Below are 18,620 nucleotides of genomic sequence, written 5' to 3' on the forward strand. Positions count from 1 at the left end.
TTTTGACTTCCCGCGTTACCCAAGGCTTGTTATTAGGGTAACAGCGGACAGTCTTAGCAGGGGATACCACATCTGCGCAGAAGTTCAGATAGTCCGTCAGGCAGTGTGTCAGTCCCTCTATGTCCTGGCCATGCGGGCTGAACAGTGCATCCCAGTCCGTGGTGTTATAACAGTCTCTCAGAGCACTCTCCATCTCAGGGGACCACCTCCTGATGGAGCGAGCTGTTGTAGGCTGCTTTTGGACCAGGGGGGTGTACAGTGGCTGTAGGTGAACGATGTTGTGATCTGACTTCCCTAGTGGGGGGGGGTGTTGCTCTGTATGCATCCCTCACATTGGCATACAGGAGGTCGATTGTCCTGTTATTCCTGGTGGGGCAGTCAACAGCTTGGTGGAAAGTGGCCAAAGTAGAGTCCAAGTCACATGGTTGAAGTCCCCAGAGATTATAATAAAAGCGTCAGGATGTTTTGTCTGTAGCCTTGCTGTGACAGAGTGGATTTTTTCACAGGCAGTGGTAGCGTCCGCTCTCGGTGGGATGTAAACGCAGATGGAGATCACGTGACTGAACTCCCTCTGCAGGTAGTATGGCCGCAAGCTAACGACTAGTAGCTCGAGGTCCCGACAACACCAAACAGTCTTTACAGTGATATGTCCTGGGTTACACCATTTATTGTTCACATACATGATGAGTCCCCCACCTTTTCTTTTACCACTCGCTTTCGTGTCCCTATCAGCCCTCACAGCGGTGAATCCTGGCAGGTCCACGTTAGCGTCCGGCACGAGGTGGTTCAGCCATGTCTCTGTAAAGATGAACAAGCTGCTCTCTCTGTAGATCCGCTGGTTGTTCAGTGCAGACAGCTCATCCATCTTGTTCGGCAGCGAGTTCACATTCCCCATGATTACAGTGGGAATCGATGGCTTGTAGCGCCTCCTGTTGTCCGCTAGCTTAGCCTTTAGCTTAGCCCCAGCCTTGCAGCCCCTCGGTCTCCTCCTCAACTCCACCGGAATGTTGTGTCTTATGCCGGCTTGTCCATTGTTCTAAAGTCCAGCAGTTCCTCTCTCGAATAAGTGAGAAGTTTGGAATTATCCATAGGATAAATAAAAAACACACACAGCCTCTTCTGTGTTGAAGAGGCAACATAAAAAGTTAAAAAAGAGCTAAAAACTGAAGAGCTACTGGAGAGGCAGCCGTCTCCCACAGCGCCAAATTGAAAAAAAAAAAAAAAAAAAAAGGGCAGATTCCTTTAACTGAAGATACTGCAAAATATACAACTTTCATTACACCTTTTGGTCGTTATTATTTTAAATGGCTACCCTTTGGTATAGCTTCTGCCCCTGAGCATTTCCAGAACAGAATGGTAACAGAGGTTACAGAGGACTAGATGGTGTGGTTTGCCATATGGATGATGTGTTAGTGTGGGGGAGAACACAGAAGAGCATGATGTTCGTCTGCATACTGTTCTTGGAAAAATTCAAGAAGCTGGTATTACACTGAACATTGATAAATGTGATCTTTCAAAGCAGAGTGTAAAATTTTTGGGCCACATTATCTCTGCTAATGGAGTTAGTCCTGATCCAAGTAAAACACAAGCTGTGAGAAAGATGAAAGAGCCACAAAATGTGAGTGAGCTAAGAAGCTTCCTTGGAATGGTTAACCAGCTGGGGAAGTTTATTCCACAGTTAGCAGAACGAGACAAGCCTTTGAGGGATCTTTTATGGAAGAAAAACTGTTGGATGTGGGGAGTTGATCAGGCCAAAGCATTTAAAGAACTGAAAGAGATGCTTTCATCCCCCCAGTGCTATGCATGTACGATACTAACCGGGAATGTAAAGTTTCAGCAGATGCGTCTGTGTATGGTCTGGGGAGCGTACTGCTGCAAAAATGGGGTCAGGAATGGAGACCAGTTGCATACGTGTCGCGATCTCTAACACAGACTGAGCAGAGATGCGCACAGGTGGAAAAAGAAGCTTTGAGTCTTACTTGGGCTTGTGAAAGGTTCAGTAATTATCTCATTGGCAAACATTTCCAAATGGAGACTGATCATAAACCACTTCTGAGTCTGTTGAGCTGTCAGATGTTAGATGCTCTTCCGCCACGTATTCAGCGTTTCAGAATGCGTCTCATGAGATATTCCTATTCCATCTCGTATGTGCCAGGGAAACATCTGTGGACAGCTGACACATTGTCACATGCCCCTATGTCAGAAAACTTAACGGCAACTGAAACAAAGTTGGTTGAAGACTCAGATATTTTTGTGGATAGTGTGATGCAAAACCTGCCTACAAGTCCTGGTTATCTGGAAGAACTGAGACAGGAGTTGAAAAGGGACAGCATATGTGCACGTGTGATGCAGTTGTGTGAGGAAGGATGGCCTACACACTACAACAGTGAACCAGCACTCAGACTGTATTGGGCTGAAAAGGCATTTCTTACAGTGAATAATGGTCTTTTGTTAAAAGGAGAAAGACTGGTTATTCCTTCAACTATGAGAAATGATGTGCTCATGAAATTACATGAAGGACATCAGGGAGTAGTGAAATGTCGAGAACGAGCACAGCAGTCGGTGTGGTGGCCTGGACTGAGCCAGCAGATAAAAGAACTGGTTCTAAAATGCCACACCTGCAACAGAGAGAAGGAAAATCACACGGAGCCACTGATGCCATCACAGTATCCAGACAGACCATGGAAAAACTCGGGGCTGATCTGTTTACTTTGAAAGGACAAAATTATATTTTGGTTGTGGATTATGCATCAAGATTTGTGGAAATTGCACAACTGAGTCCCACAAGATCAGCAGATGTGATTCCTCATTTGAAATCTGTGTTTGCACGTCATGGCATTCCAGGAAGATGATCACGGACAATGGTCCTCAGTTTTCCTGTGCTGCTTTTGCTACATTTGCAAAGTCATATGGGTTTCACCATATTACAAGTAGCCCTAAATATCCACAAAGTAATGGAGAAGCTGAACGAGCTGTGAAAATAATAAAGAACTTGTTGAAGAAAGCAGCTGATCCATATCTCGCCTTACTCGCCTACAGAGCAACACCACTTTGGAATGGGTACAGTCCAGCAGAGCTTCTTATGGGAAGACGACTTCGGACGACGGTGCCAATACTTTCATCTTTGTTGAGGCCGGCTCTTCCAAACTGTAAGATTGTTGCTCAAAAAGAAAAGGAGAGAAGGATAAAAGATGCAGAGAGATATGATTCCCGCCACAGAGCAAGAGTTCTCAGCAAACTTACTCCAGGACAAGGTGTGTGGATTAAAGATCAAGGTACGAGTGGAACAGTGGTTACCAGTCATTCTACTCCACGCTCATACATTGTGGAAGGACCTCAGGGGTCGATTAGGCGAAATCGTCGTCATCTGGTTGGCATGGAGCCTTCGACGGAGCCAGAAGTACCGGAAGGTGATGTTGCTGCAGAACAAGTGCAACCGAGTTCTGAAGAACCTCCACAGCAGAGCCTTCCTGAACTTTCACCCACTCCTAGAACCAGGTTAGGGAGACGGGTTGTGAAACCAGATAGACTGAATTTGTAGAAAAAGAAAATATGCTAGAAGTTGAGAATGATTAAATATGTATTTCTATTTATATATTTTTTCCTAGCTCTAGGTAGGAACAGACCTTCCAGCCACAGAGGCAGAATAATCCTCTAAGGTCTGTTGAATCAATGGTAGTCCACCCACTGATTCTAGAGAGGAGAGATGTGGTGTTAATGTTATGCATGTTTAAAAACTACAAATGGCCGCCTGCGATGACATCATAAAAGGGAGCTTCAGGCTCAGGCAGGCAGGTGATGCTGATTGTGTGATGAGGCCTATGCATGATGTTTGGAGGATCGGAGAATAAAAAGCGTTATCGATGACACAGTTGGACTCATGCACTCTTTTCTTTAAATAACACGACAAGTATCATCAAAATAAAAAAATATTCAATATTTAGATCTCATTTAAAGTTCATGAAAGTAATATTTTAATAACCCTCAGAATTACTTTTTATGGTGAATGTTCTTCCCTTGGCTTTGTAACTTCACTAGCCAAAAATGGCTAAACATGGAGATTAAAGATGGCCGCCATCATCCGCTTTCAAGTTTGAAAACAGATTTTCAAACTTGAAATTCAGAGTCCAACATGCTTGTTACCTCAGTATCTTCCTACCTGGAGACGTCTCTCGGTCCGCCGCTCCAGGAATTGTTTCCGGTCTTTCGATGAGTCCAGCAGATCCTCACTTCATTAAAGAGATCCTCTTCATGTCCATCTTCGGCCTGCTGCTGATTACGGCCGCCATTTTGTTATTCAGACGTTTAAATAGAAGCTTCTGAGGCCGAGGTCGGTCTGCCGCGCTGCGATGCGCTTAAACACCAAAATGTCTTCCGTAACTAAAAGAGGGAAGAACTAAAAACAACTTCTAAAAGGTTTCCGAAATGTACAGGAACATAATCCCCATCTCTTCCTTGAGCCCTGCGCTCCTTCACTCCGCCAGCAGGTGGAGTAAAGGCGCCTTCTTCTTCTTCTTCTTCTTTTTGTTTCTTCTTCTTCTCTTTTTAATGGCGGTTGGAAACCAACAGAAATGGAACATTACCGCCACCAACTGGGCTGGTTTGTAGACAGGAAATTAATGAGCAAAAAAGTAAAATAACTCAAACATATTTCTAATGATAAATATAAATAAATAGGAGTTAACTAAGTTATCTTTTTTATTTGTGTTTTTCAAAAAAATAAACTGATTTGACCATTTATTTTACTTAAAAATGTTTTTAATCGTAAATGTGATTCACACTTCCTGTAACTCCTGATTCCAGAAACACGTTTCAGGCAGAATGCAGTTATTTTTTACACATCCATTTAATATTCTGTTCAACTGCAGAACATTGGCTCTTCCATTATTTAGATTAATTATTTAGAATAATTATTTAGATTAACTACACACAGATGGGTGTTTGAAAGACTTTATTTAATGAAAACATGACATTTAAAATCAGAATGTCTTATTTTAAGAGACGTTTTGAGGTTATAAGACGTCTTTACCGCATGTAGCCTCAAGTCAAACCTGACCCCCTCCATTCAATTTATAGTTATATTTCCAATTTATTATAATTGTCTTTCCTGTATAATGTGCATTGTATCTATCCTAAAATTACGTTAACGTATATTGAAGGAGAATATTAAATAAACGTCCGAGAACCTATTTGATTTAGAATTTAAAATATAACGCACACTGCAGAATCTGAATATTTTCTGTAATTTATGTCTACTGAATATTTTACCTCAGACAGAAGCTGGAGGAACAGAAAGTGACTGGAGACGATCTGAGCTGCAGGAAGCAGTCAGATAGACTAAAAGACAAAAAGTTGTTTGTTTCAGAAATAATTTCCTTCTTTGGAATTTTATTTACAAATTTCTGTGATTATCTTCAGTTGGAGCAAACATGGGCGTCTGCCCTTTGACCTTTCTGGGAAGTAATTGTGCTTTAATCGGAGATGCTATAGAAAATGCAGACTGTTAAATGCAAATATGTTTGTTTCATACATCATCTACATAATTATTGTTGTTATAATTATGGAAACATGTCCATAAAATGACAGAAAAGGACGATTAAGAAAATGTCTTTATGTTTTCAACAGCAGTCGTGATGCAAATGCAGGCAGTATGCAAAAAGACGAGCAGGCGGCAACTAATGCAAAGTTGATGAAAACTAAAGGAAAACAGCCTGAAGACAGAACCAGAACCAGAACCAGAACCGCATCCGCCTGAAGGAAAACACAAACTGTCCCTTTCAACCTGACAGACTCTCACACTGAAATGTTTTCACAGCTAAAAGATAACTCAGATATTCAAACTGAGGTTTTAATTTGCTGCCAGAATTAGAAGCTCATTGTAATTCTGGCACCAAACTCGTTCCGTAGGTTCTGCATCATTTTGTTTTTTCAGGTTTCTTCATGTCAAACAGAAAAACAAACACAAACTAGTTCCCATCAGTTTGATATTGATGAAACAGAAGACAATCAGAAAAGCAGATAAATGATATCTGACTCTGATGATATTGATTGTTGGATCAATTTATTCTTTATTTATCCATTTGAATTTTGTTAGTTGATTCTTAAATTTAAATGTTTTATATTATTTACAGAGTTTATTTGTAGGTTAATAATTGTTGATTTGATTTATTTTTGTTTTATTACTTTTCTTATGTATCTTCCAGGTAAGACAGGAAAGAATGTGGGTTGGTCCACTTTCTGTCGGTGCCGTTGCCCAGTGGCCCGGTGCCCCGGGGCCGGTTCCCGTGTCGGTTCCCGTGTCGGTTCCCGTGTCGGTTCCCGTGTCGGTTCCAGTGCCGGTGCCGGACCAGCAGGCGTTTGGGTTCTGTGGTTTTAGAGCAGAAAGAAGAAAGGAAAGTTTGAACTTTGCTGAAATGGGAAAATAAATCATGCAGAACAATCAGTGAAGCTTCTGCTGCCTGCATACAGAAGCTTCACTCAGTGAAGGAACTTTTATTGGATGTTTGGCTTGGCAACTATCATCACTACATTGATTATTATGGGATGAATCTGCATGTTTTTCAGCTTCAAGCCAAGAAGAAAATGTTAAAAACTGGATTCTGCTGTTTGTTGTTTTGCTGCTGAAGTCAAATGAGAAATTTGGGATTTAAATAAGATTCAACGTGTTTGTACTTTTAGAGCCAAGTGTCAAAATAAACTTTCTCCAGAAATGCAAAAAGGTTGTACAAGATTTTGCATGTTCCTGGTAAAAGTGGAGAAGCGGAAATGCTGCAGTCAGACTGAAGAGGAGCGATGGAGACGATGCTGCTGGTCCTGCTGGTCCTGCTGGCTGCAGCAGGTAGGAGACGAGTTCAGATCTTCAGCTGGGACGGGGGCTGGATGAGACATAAGAGACAAAGTATGTAAAGCAGCAGTTCAGCCTGTTTCTGAATGAATACAAAAGTTTTTGATGTTTATGCATAAAAAAGTAAAGATGGGGGAAAAAATCTTCCAAATGTAGAAACAGGTTTATCTCCGTTAATTTAAATATCACTGCAAAGTTTATTTTACTTTCAAAACTGAATAAAATATTTCCCTGAAGGAAACAGAGTTTAACATAGAAATATGATCAAGTTGTCGTACAAGATCAACAACAGAAGTCGGTGAAACCTTCCACAAAGAACAATCATTGAAAGTTGAGTGGAAGGAAAAAGTGTGGATTAAAAAATGTGCAGCTGCAGATAAACGATCAAATGAAATCCATTCATAAGTTTGATTCAAAATGTTTGGACCTCAGATGCAGTCAGAACTTCAATGTCCGACATCAGAACCGCTTGGCCCAGATTGAGCAGAACCAGAACCTGAAGGCCTCAGAGGCTGAAGGAGGAGCAGAGGAACCAGAACCAGGAGTCGCCTACCGGTTCTGGTCCACTGGGTCTGCTGGAGTCAGCTCAGTTCAGCAGGAATCAAATCTGGTTTACTGATCTGATCAAATATTATACATTTTAAATGATCTTCGATTTCATATCAATATTTTTGCTGATCCTGATTCTGAGTCTCAAAATCAGTTTGCATGAAATTTGCATCGTTGATGATTCTGCCTGAACGTCTTTAAAATTAGTTTATTTAAGCGAGAGGAACCAACCAGCAGTCTTTATGTCTCCAGTCTTCATATCTCCAGTCTTTATGTCTCCAGTCTTTATGTCTCCAGTCTTCATGTCTCCAGTCTTCATATCTCCAGTCTTTATGTCTCCAGTCTTTATGTCTCCAGTCTTCATGTCTCCAGTCTTTATGTCTCCAGTCTTTATGTCTCCAGTCTTCATGTCTCCAGTCTTTATGTCTCCAGTCTTCATGTCTCCAGTCTTTATGTCTCCAGTCTTTATGTCTCCAGTCTTCATGTCTCCAGTCTTTATGTCTCCAGTCTTTATGTCTCCAGTCTTCATGTCTCCAGTCTTCATGTCTCCAGTCTTTATGTCTCCAGTCTTTATGTCTCCAGTCTTTATGTCTCCAGTCTTTATGTCTCCAGTCTTCATGTCTCCAGTCTTTATGTCTCCAGTCTTCATGTCTCCAGTCTTCAAGTCTCCGGTCTTCATGTCTCCGGTCTTTATGTCTCCAGTCTTTATGTCTCCAGTCTTTATGTCTCCAGTCTTCAAGTCTCCGGTCTTCATGTCTCCGGTCTTCATGTCTCCAGTCTTTATGTCTCCAGTCTTCATATCTCCAGTCTTTATGTCTCCAGTCTTTATGTCTCCAGTCTTTATGTCTCCAGTCTTCATGTCTCCAGTCTTCAAGTCTCCAGTCTTCATGTCTCCAGTTTCTCCTCTGTGTCTCTCAGTCGTTGACGCCCAGACCAGGTTAGTCGGTCCATCACGGTGTTCTGGGAGGGTGGAGGTCTTCCACGATGGAGTCTGGGGGACGGTGTGTGATGACAGCTGGGACCTGACCGACGCTGCGGTGGTCTGCAGGGAGCTGGACTGCGACCTCCCACAGAGAGCCCTCATGGTCGCCTACTTTGGTGAAGGAACCGACCCGATCTGGCTGGACGACGTGTCCTGCTCCGGAACCGAGAGCAGCTTGGCTGATTGTCCCCACAACGGATTTGGACACCATAACTGTGGACATGGAGAAGACGCCGGTGTCATCTGTGAAAGTAAGACGACATGAATGACTGCAGGTAAAATCTTCTTCTGTGAAAACTGGATTCAGCATCAAACCCAGCAGCTCAGTTTGCTTCAAGATCAGGAGAGATTTACAAACTGCGCAGTCCGCTCAGCATTTTTCAAACAATGACTTTTCCTGCCATGAATCCGACTGAGCAAAGACAAAAATGATCTGCTGGCTTTAGTTTGGCTTCTTCCTGACGCTCTGCATCTGTGCGCTCGTTTTAACTTTGACACTAGGGGGCAGCAAAGAGCGTCTTTTTAACGACATGTTGAAAGATGTAAGAAAAAAACATTAAGCCCCTTAAGCACCGGGCCCGGCTCGGTTCTACTGGGCCCGGCCCCGGCTCGGTTCTACTGGGCCCGGCCCCGGCTCGGTTCCGCCGGCCCGGCCCCGGCTCGGTTCTACTGGGCCCGGCCCCGGCTCGGTTCTACTGGGCCCGGCCCCGGCTCGGTTCTACTGGGCCCGGCCCGGCTCGCTTTCCGAACGTTTCCACGGCTCAGACCTTATCTGGAAATGGGACCATTGCACTCCAGAAGTGAAGGGGCGCTATTTCCCTGGGATGACTTGATCCGAGCTTATCAGAACCAACCTGGCATCTGGGCCAAGTTATCAAGGTCGAGGCATCATGAGGCTCTGAGTTGATTATTGATTGTCGGTTTTGTTCAAATCTTTAGGAATCTTTAGGAAGGTGGTGAGACTGAAGGTTCTGCAGGATTCCTTTCTGGACCTGAGCGACCCGGCGGTGCTGGACGAGTTTCTGAACCAGGTGAACCCTGAGGACACGATCCATCTTTAGTTATTGTTCTGAACTGATGAAAGTAACGTTTCAGCTTTAACTTCTCCTCTTCTTGTTCCGTCTTTAGGATCTTTGCTCGTTTTGACTCGGTTCTGTTTCTTGTTCTTCTGCTGCTCCCAGAAAAACTTGCAGACATTTAGTTTCCTGAACACTGAAGGGTTCGTTGATGAACAAACTAAACTTTAGTTTATTGTTTCAGCTGAAAGAGAAGCTGCAGGAGCTGAACGAACACGTGGAACTGAGCTGGATGACTTCAGATGGAAACATCTTCAAAAAGGATGAAGGACAAAACTGAAGAGCAGAATAAAGTCCCAGTTCGTTTCCTGACTGATTTGTGTTTGTAACCATCAGATGCTGTTGCATAATTAAAGTTCCTTCCAACCTGAACTTCACATAAAATCAGTAAATTAAAACATAACATGACCAAATATTGAATATTTTAGAGTGAAGCTCTGAAATGTAATGATTAAGATCCAACTGAAGGCTGTAAACCAACCCTAACCCTGAGTACGAACAGCAGGTTGACTTCTTCCACTCCATCCTCCTCATCCTCATCAAACTGCAACACAAACATCAAACTGGCATTTATATTACAATAAAAAGTCATTATTTACCATTTAAGCAATATTGAGGATGCCACAAGGAACAGGCGAGGAGGAGTTCCAGGCGAAGATCCGTCTGTTTGGGTTTGAATATGTTTTAATGAACTGCTGATGATCTGCTTGGTTCTGATCCTGGTTCTGATCCAAGCAGACTCTTGATACTCTGATCATCTTGTAATCACAAACATATAACGGACATTTTATCACTTCATGCCTTCAAGTTCAGTTATTTCCTGTTACATGATGCAGACCTGACAGCTGGTTCAGAATCATAAGCAGAAATTTATCATGAAGGTTATTAATGACATGTAAACGAGCTGAGCTCTGATCTTCATGCTGCAGTTTGACGTTTTCACCTGGAAAACTGATTAATGCTTTTAGATTCAAATAGTTTCCATTGGAAAAATAAACGTTCATTAAACATAAAAACGCTTCAAAATGTTTTCATTGGGATGAATTTAATGTGTTTAAATGAAAGTTGATTCATTTTTTAAAGGGACAGTTTTGTGTAAAATCAGCTGTTTTGATCTTTCCATCATATTTTAATATTTTATAAAAATCAAACCTGCACTTTGATCCCTTCATGGATCAGCAATCCTTTCATCTCCATGGCAACCATTCAGTTGTAAATGCCTGAGTGGGCAAAGCCCCGCCTTCCAGCCACAGCTCCTCCCCCAATCCGCTCCTTCAGACTAGCCGGCAGCAATTAGCAAACATCAGATGATCTCACTATAGGAGCTGCAGCTCAGAGCAGCATCAGTAGAAATATTAAAGGGTTAATAGAGGAGCCATGTTGGATGACTTCTTGGAGGCGGAGCTTCAGAAACAGCTGGAGCTTCTTAAAGAGACAGAGACCCAATATCAAGGTGTTAATTCAGGAAGTTTCTCTTCTGGTCACTTTGAACATTTATAGCATTTTTATAGCCACTGAAGGAAAAAAAGTTGCTAAATTAAGCTGAGAGATGTGATGATGTGAGTTTGTCTTCTCCAGATCGTCCATCCTGTCCTGAGGAAACCGGATCTCATTTTAATATGAATGAATTATCGGCGTCTCGGGTTCCTTCTCAGGTTTGAATAGAATTTGTTTAGCTTGTTAACCAACCAGGATTGTCGTGATGTTTAATAGCAATAACACTTTGTGTCAGGCTGCACTTTCCTCTGCCAGTAATGAAACCCAATAAGAGTTTTAACTTCTCATAAAAGACGTCATAAGAAGTCTTTTATCAGACTTGTTATGATTATGTGATTGAACTTTGAGTATTTATATACAAACCACAAAGTAACAGCGTTTTCCTCTGCCTGTTGTTCTGCTTTGCATCTCCAGGATAATTTAATCTGAAAACAGAGCAGAAGATCCTAAATGCAGATTCATGTTTGATTATTCAAATTTATAAAGCTCTGCTTTAAAAAACGACATCAGCCTGAGAAAATCACAACTTCAAACCAACGTCTGAGATTAAACCAGGATTAAGTCACAGAATCTGATAATCATATTGATTATCCCCATTACTGAACCCTAATCCCATTACTGAACCCTAATCCCATTACTGAACCCTAATCCCATTACTGAACCCTAATCCCATTACTGAACCCTAATCCCATTACTGAACCCTAATCCCATTACTGAACCCTAATCCCATTACTGAACCCTAATCCCATTACTGAACCCTAATCCCATTACTGAAAAATAGGTTTATTCAAAATTTATTATATTTTAATCAATTAAGCCACAAACGATATGAAATCAACATGAAGTTAAATCAATTCATTCTCAAGCAGTTTGTTCCTCTAAAAGATCATTTTGGGGATTTTTATTTTAATAGATGTTAATATAAATTTTGCTGCTGGATCAAATCTGAGGTCAAAGTTCAGACTGCTTCTGCAGACACTGAACAAACTAAAAGTTTTTTTCTGTTAAGTTTTTACCTGTTTATTTTCACTCTGACCTCAAAGCAACAGCAGGACTTTATGGAGATCTGGAGGAAGAGGAGAAAACTTCATCATGACCTTCTCTGACCTTCTCCATGGAAATGCGGCTGATTTGAATGGTTTTGACTTGCCAATAATTCAGGATGTTTGAGCCGAGAGGCAGAGAGTTTCTGATGACAGCAGAGACCAGAAGAGGAAGGATGGAGGCGCTCCTCCTCTTCATCACTGCTGCAGCAGGCAAGTTTCACTCACAAATATTCATTTGATTTATATTTTAATGATTCTGCTGTTGCTTTGGTTTGGAAACATTTAGTAAGTTTTTGTTTCGGTGAAGCAGATTAAACTCTCCCTGCGTCTCTCAGGCGTATTTTCTTCTCCTTCGTCTCATGAATATCGTTTCATTTACGAGCCGAAGACCTGGGCCGACGCTCAGAGTTACTGCAGAAGGATGACGAACTCAGACCTGGCTACTGTAGCAACCATGGAGGACGTGGACACGCTGAACAAGATGGCAGTCATGGACAACATGGTCTACACTTCTTACAGCTACGTAAGACGGCTTTCACTTCCTCTGAAGCAGAAACAGCCAGGAAATATCCAAAAACACCATCAATGTTACTGCAGAGAAACGTTTCTGTCACGATGAGTCACCAAAATACAGACAGGAGCTACAAACCACAGAGAGCAGAACAAAAAACAGCCAAAGATCCAGCAGAGAAGAAACAGAAAATACAGAGAAAAGAAAACTGAGCAGGACAAAAGTTTAAATACTGAACAAATCCGAACTGAGAGAGGACAGAAATAAACCCATTAAACAATAATTAGATTTAATTCAAGAAAAAGGAAAACTATGACTCAGAGAAAACAAAGAACCGGTTCTCTCTGTTGTTTCAGAGAGCCTGGATCGGACTGTACGACGACGTGAACAGCTGGCGCTGGTCCATGTCGGACTCTGGCTTCTACAGAACCGGAGAGGATTCGTTCAGGAAGTGGCAGAGAGGCGAGCCGGACAACTGGAAGAGCACCGAGCGCTGCGGGATGATGACCGGGGACGGGCTGTGGCAGGACGGGCCGTGTTCCTCCAGCCTGCGGCCCGTCTGCGCCGACATCACCGGTACCATCACTGGTACCATCACCGGTACCATCACTGGTACCATCACTGGTACCATCACCGGTACCATCACCGGTACCATCACCGGTACCATCACTGGTACCATCACCGGTACCAGTGATGGTACCATCACCGGTACCATCACCGGTACCATCACCGGTACCATCACCTGCAGACTCATGAAAATATGGACATTTCTGAGCTACAAAGGTCAAAAATCCTAGAAAAAATGCAGAAAGGTTCAAACTACATTGGTTGAAAATTTGTAAGAAAAGTATTCAAAAGTTTTGTGATTAATTTCACAAAATTAATCACTTTCTTTAAAGTAATGGGACATTTTTACGCTCCAAGGGTAAAAAATTTGCAAGAAAAACGTTAATTTTTAGCGTAAATTTTAGAAATTTTATAGAAAAAAAGAGTCCAGCTTGCTAAATTAAAAATTGCAAGAAAAAAACTTGACTTTCTTTGTTGTTTTATTGGCTCTGGGTGGCCTTTATCTGTAGAGAATTAAAAATGGGCAATGAGGTCGAAGACGTGAGGCAAAGGTCACCGGGCTGGGAATCGAACCTGTGATCCAGCAACCTTCACAGGCTTTATTTTAGAAACAATTTGGAAATTTTATTAACTTGAAAAGTCAAAAATTTGCAAGAATTTTTAAAATTAATTTCAAATATCTTTCTAGGCAAAACTTTGATATTTCCTGAATTCAAAATGTTAAAAACGTTCAAAGTAAGAAAAACAGGCAACTTTTCGAGTTCATAAATTTCTACATTTTTCATGTAAATTTTATGAGATTAATTCAACATTTCTGAGTTTTAAACTTTTTGAGCTCAGAAAATTTTCCTGACTTTGCAAGAAAATCTGTTGAATGAATGAAATGTTTTTTGTTGTAAATTTTCATGTCGTTAAGTTCAAACCTTTCCACAAGAGTTTTCCTGTCTCCAAGCCGCCGTATTGGGCTTCAGTGTTTCTGCAGAAGGTCTCAGGTTCTGATACATTCCTTGGTTCTGTGGCTTCAGGGCCCAGTGTGAGTTTCGTTCTGGTCCAGTCCGGGATGAACTGGACGGAGGCCCAGAGCTTCTGCAGGAAGCAGCACTCGGACTTGGCCAGCATCAGGAACGAGTCCGAAAACCAGCAGGTCCAGCAGCTGGTGCCGGCAGGAACCAAAGTCTGGACCGGACTGTACCGAGACGGCTGGAAGTGGTCGGATGGGAGCCGCTTCTCCTTCAGCTACTGGAAGGACACCGAGCCCAACAACAACAACAACAATGAGAAGTGTGTGATGGCCGTGTTTGACGCTCAGGGGAAATGGGAGGACTGGCCGTGTGACGTGAAGAAAGCCTTCATCTGCTCCACCTGTGAGTCTTCCTCAGCCTCTTCCTCCTGATGTCGCTCCCAGCAGCTCACGAACCATTTTGCTGTCAAAGCTTTTGTTTTTCAGAAGGTTGTGTCTGTGAGGCTGGAGAAACCCTTCAGCCTGGATCTGAACTCTGCAGCAGTGAAGGAAGAGCTGCTGAGTCAGGTACATCCACCAGCAGGTGGCGCTGCAGCGCCAACGCAAGTGTTAATGTTCTGCTGATGTAAAACCAAAAAACACACAATTTTAATCTGGATATTAATCTGCATAAATGTGATGATTCCTCCTCCTCCAGCTGCTGCTGAAGCTGAAACAGGAAGGACTGACTGCAGACGTGAAGCTGAGCTGGAGGAAACAGTCAGACGGAAACGTTTTCCACAAAGTGAAGGAGAAAAATCCAATATCAGTCTGAGAAGATCTGCTGCTTTCTTTATGAAGTTAATAAGCCTGATTATGTAACGTTCAGGCATTCAGCAGTTATAGTTATTATGTTCCCTTAGAATTAATAAAACATTCATTCAGGCATTAAAACAAACATATTTAGTTGCTAGATGTTGGTTTGTTGTATTTGTGATTAATTTTACTGCTAATGTTTGCAATAACAGCAATAAAGACAATGTTCAATTGATATGATGGCGCCGTCAATCAGTTCAGTCGGTTTGTTGCAATTTGTCCCGAAGTGAACAGTGAACATCCTTTGATGATTGTTTGCCATTAAATGCTGCAGTCATAGAGATTTGGTGGAAAATAATCAGAAAAGTGTTCAGTGATCAGTGGGACATGCAGAAAGCAGATTCACAGAGCATTTAGATGGTGGAATGAACTTTATCCCATTTTCCAAACTGGAGTCTGGAAAAATGTAAAAGAGGAGAAATGGCAATACACAAACATGTAAATATGGAATATATATGAATATATGTATGAAAACATCACCTCTGTTTGCTTTTCGTTACAATTTAAAAAGTTCAGAGCCAACCAGTCTACAGAGCCGCACGGTTTTTCAACCGTCGTTTGATTGTGGAGGTTGTCTAAGATTCAACTGCTCTTTTCCCACAGGCCTTGAAAACAGCAGTCATCAAACCACTGTTAAAAAAGAACAGGCCGACCTCTGACCTCTGTTGAAATAGAATTTTAAGTTAGCACAATACTGCACAGGATAGTTTTGACACATGAAATATAACATAGAAAGTTAAAGTACACTCTAGGTTCATATAAATTTAGATGAAACTAAAAACAACGGCTCAATCTCTGAACGCAGATAAATTCTTAAAGGAGGATCAGACAGAAAACAGTCTTAGACTCCTTGGATCTCTTTAGATGGGGAGTCTGTCTGCCAGGCAATTAACAAATTCCTGAGCATGGTTCAAAAGTTCACTAGGATCTTAAAACTTTTTATAAATAATTTTATCTATATTAGAATTAACTATATTTCTTTAAGCATGTTTTTAAATAGTTACTTATTAGATCCAAACTTATAGTCATTATTTAGCATTACATTGTGTGCAAGCTTGGTTAAAAATTACCAACTAGTTTCTTGTTAAAGCATCTTGAGGCAGAGATAACGCTGCAGTTCCACGCTGTAAATCAGGTGGGAGCCTGGTACGAGAAGAGCTGGAGGTTTGGGTCTCAGAGGTAATAAAATGAACATTAAGACAGCCCACACAAAGGAAAAACACTCCTCCTAATGCATATATTCAAATGAGGAGAATACACATTCTATAAATGATTTGTTTTACAGCAGAAGTCAGAATCTCTTTGTGCTGAGTGAGAGTTTCCCGGAGGATGCATCTTCTGTTAATCTTTTGTCTTTTTACTCAGGTCTTTGTCTCTGTTTTGTCATGTCTTGGACTTTTGATGATCTGGGTGAGATGCTTGTTGTAACATTCTGAACTGCATTGAATTCTTTGGATAAAACTCTGAATATCTGAAGTCTGACGTCGTATTATTGCTCTTTTCTCTCTGCACACTTACACAGACACAAGAATTCGGGACAAAGAATTAATTAACGAACTAAATCAAGTTATTCATATTTTTAATTCTTAACACCTCTCATTCATCAGCAAAGTTATTGAAAAAACTGTGTGTAAACAATTAAATAGTTTCCTCATGATGACCAACTGCTTTGACACTTTCCAGTCTGGTTTTCGTGCTCACCACAGCACGGAGACTGGCCTAGTCAAAGTATTCAATGATATCCATATAAATATGGACTGTGGGAGAACCCCGGTGCTGGTTCTGGTTCTGGTTCTGTTGGACCTCAGTGCAGCTTTTGACATTTTACTGAATGGACTGGAGAGTTGGGTTGGACTCTCCGGTTCGGTGCTCGACTGGTTTGAATCCTACATAAAGAACAGGGATTTCTTTGTTTCAATTGGAAACTTCTCATCAAAGAGGTCAAAGGTCACATGTGGGGTACCCCAAGGTTCAATCTTAGGACCCCGCTTATTCAATATTTATATTCTCCCACTAGCTCAGGTTATAACAGGAAATAATATTAGATACCATAACTATGACACACAGCTCTACATTATGATGTCACCAGGTGACCTTTGACCCCATCCAATCACTGAATAAATGTTTAGAACAGATAAATGTGTGGATGTGCCAAAACTTTCTCCAACTGAACAGAAACAAAACTGAAGTCATTATTTTAGGACCTAAAGAGGAACGATCTAGAGCTATAGATCTAGATCTGTAGATCTAGAGCTATAGATCTAGAGCTATAGATCTAGAGCTATAGATCTAGAGTCATAGATCTATAGCTATAGATCTAGAGTTATAGCTCTATAGCTATAGATCTAGAGTTATAGATCTATAGCTATAGATCTAGAGCTCTAGAGCTAGAGTTATAGATCTAGAGTTATAGATCTAGAGTTATAGATCTAGAGCTATAGAGCTAGAGTAATAGCTCTAGCTCTATAGCTCTAGCTCTAGAGCTATAGATCTAGAGTCAATGCACAGCTTCAGTTATTACAACTAAAAACTAGAGATCCTGGGAGTAGTGATGACCTCTGACCTGAACCTCCAGAGCCACATAAAGACAATTACAAAGTCAGCCTTCTATCACCTGAAGAACATCTCCAGGATTAGAGGACTAATGTCTCAGCCAGATCTAGAGAAACTCATCCATGCGTTTATCTTTAGTCTCATTGATTATTGTAACAGTGTCTTCACAGGCCTGTCCAACAAATCAATCCTCCAGCTGCAGCTGATCCAGAAGCTGCTGCTCCTGTTCTCACTAGACCCAGGAAGATAGAGACATAACAGCAGTTTTAAAGTCTCTCCACTGGATCCCTGTAGCTCAAAGAAGATTTTAAAATACTGTTGTTAGTTTATAAATCACTGAACGGTTTAGCACCACAATACATCAAAGATCTGCTGTTGTTGTATCAACCTTCCAGACTCTCAGGTTCTGGTTCTGGTTCTGCTCTGCATCCCCAGAACCAGAACCAAGAGAGGAGAAGCAGCTTTCAGCATCTATGCACCAAAAATCTGGAACAAACTTCCAGAAAACTGTAAAACAGCAGAAACCCTGACTTCCTTTAAATCTCAAGTAAAAACCAGCTGATTAGAGTTTTATTAGAAATGTAATATGGAACAATGTATTGTTGATTATATGTTGCATGACTTTGTGTTTATGACTTTGAAATGCCTTGCTGCTGGAACGTGCTATACAAATAAAATTAATTTCATTGATTGATTGTAAAGAATGACACACAAAACTGTGGAATAAATTCTTGTTTGCATCTTTATGTCGAAACGTCGTGGAAGTTTTTATTTTCCTCTTCAAATACTCGAGTGAATACAGAGAATAAATCTTGTGGCAACACATGAGTCTCAAACCGCTCAGTCTCTGGATCTGCAGTTTGTCCTCATCCTTCATCTCTTCCTGGAAACACCAACCTGTTCGGATCCAGTTCGAGACCAGAACCGCTCCTCCACGAATCCTGATGGTTTATCGTTTTATAGATGTAGAGCTTCAAGAGCCGCACTCATCACAGACGCATCATCAGGTCCTAAACTCCCAGCAGCCTGGAGGTCTGAGAGTTGATCTGCTGGGAGTTGATCTGGTGACCAGGCAGCGACTGACCGTCAGCTCCAGGCGGCGCGTCACACTCCCCGTCTTTTCTGTAAACTTTACAGTTTCATCTGTGAAGCTGTTTAATCTGGACGGATGTCCAGAAA

The 18,620-nt window shown here is 41.6% G+C and overlaps 2 protein-coding genes across 3 annotated transcripts; both read left to right on the plus strand.

Moving 5' to 3' along the window:
• Positions 1 to 6,799: 6,799 nt before the first annotated feature.
• On the plus strand, positions 6,800 to 10,361 carry LOC129353000 (scavenger receptor cysteine-rich type 1 protein M130-like). 2 transcript variants are annotated; one of them, XM_055022212.1, is made up of 4 exons: positions 6,800 to 6,838; positions 8,312 to 8,626; positions 9,315 to 9,406; positions 9,636 to 10,361. In XM_055022212.1, exons 1-4 carry the CDS (start codon positions 6,802 to 6,804, stop codon positions 9,729 to 9,731), a joined length of 540 nt encoding a protein of 179 aa, XP_054878187.1. In that variant the 5' UTR covers positions 6,800 to 6,801; the 3' UTR covers positions 9,732 to 10,361. The 2 variants fall into 2 exon arrangements, with proteins under 2 accessions (XP_054878187.1, XP_054878186.1); XM_055022211.1 differs by lacking the exon at positions 6,800 to 6,838 and having other exon boundaries at positions 8,229 to 8,626.
• A 3,712-nt stretch (positions 10,362 to 14,073) lies between these two features.
• Positions 14,074 to 15,005, plus strand: LOC129353006 (lectin-like). The gene is made up of 3 exons (XM_055022219.1): positions 14,074 to 14,436; positions 14,506 to 14,600; positions 14,731 to 15,005. The coding sequence occupies exons 1-3, from the start codon at positions 14,133 to 14,135 to the stop codon at positions 14,845 to 14,847; spliced, it is 516 nt and encodes a 171-aa protein (XP_054878194.1). The 5' UTR covers positions 14,074 to 14,132; the 3' UTR covers positions 14,848 to 15,005.
• The last annotated feature ends 3,615 nt before the right edge of the window (positions 15,006 to 18,620 follow it).

Source organism: Poeciliopsis prolifica, unplaced genomic scaffold, assembly GCF_027474105.1.
Source record: "Poeciliopsis prolifica strain line A6 unplaced genomic scaffold, Auburn_PproV2 SCAFFOLD082, whole genome shotgun sequence".
NCBI classification, from domain to species: Eukaryota; Metazoa; Chordata; class Actinopteri; order Cyprinodontiformes; family Poeciliidae; genus Poeciliopsis; species Poeciliopsis prolifica.

Coding starts and splice junctions, on each gene's coding strand:
- LOC129353000 (XM_055022211.1), top strand. CDS start 8,236: ATGTCTCCAGTCTTCATGTCTCCAGTCTTCAAGTCTCCAGTCTTCATG. Junction 8,627..9,314: donor CGCCGGTGTCATCTGTGAAA/GTAAGACGACAT, acceptor TCAAATCTTTAG/GAATCTTTAGGAAGGTGGTG. Junction 9,407..9,635: donor TGGACGAGTTTCTGAACCAG/GTGAACCCTGAG, acceptor TTATTGTTTCAG/CTGAAAGAGAAGCTGCAGGA.
- LOC129353006 (XM_055022219.1), top strand. CDS start 14,133: ATGAACTGGACGGAGGCCCAGAGCTTCTGCAGGAAGCAGCACTCGGAC. Junction 14,437..14,505: donor AGCCTTCATCTGCTCCACCT/GTGAGTCTTCCT, acceptor TTGCTGTCAAAG/CTTTTGTTTTTCAGAAGGTT. Junction 14,601..14,730: donor AGGAAGAGCTGCTGAGTCAG/GTACATCCACCA, acceptor CTCCTCCTCCAG/CTGCTGCTGAAGCTGAAACA.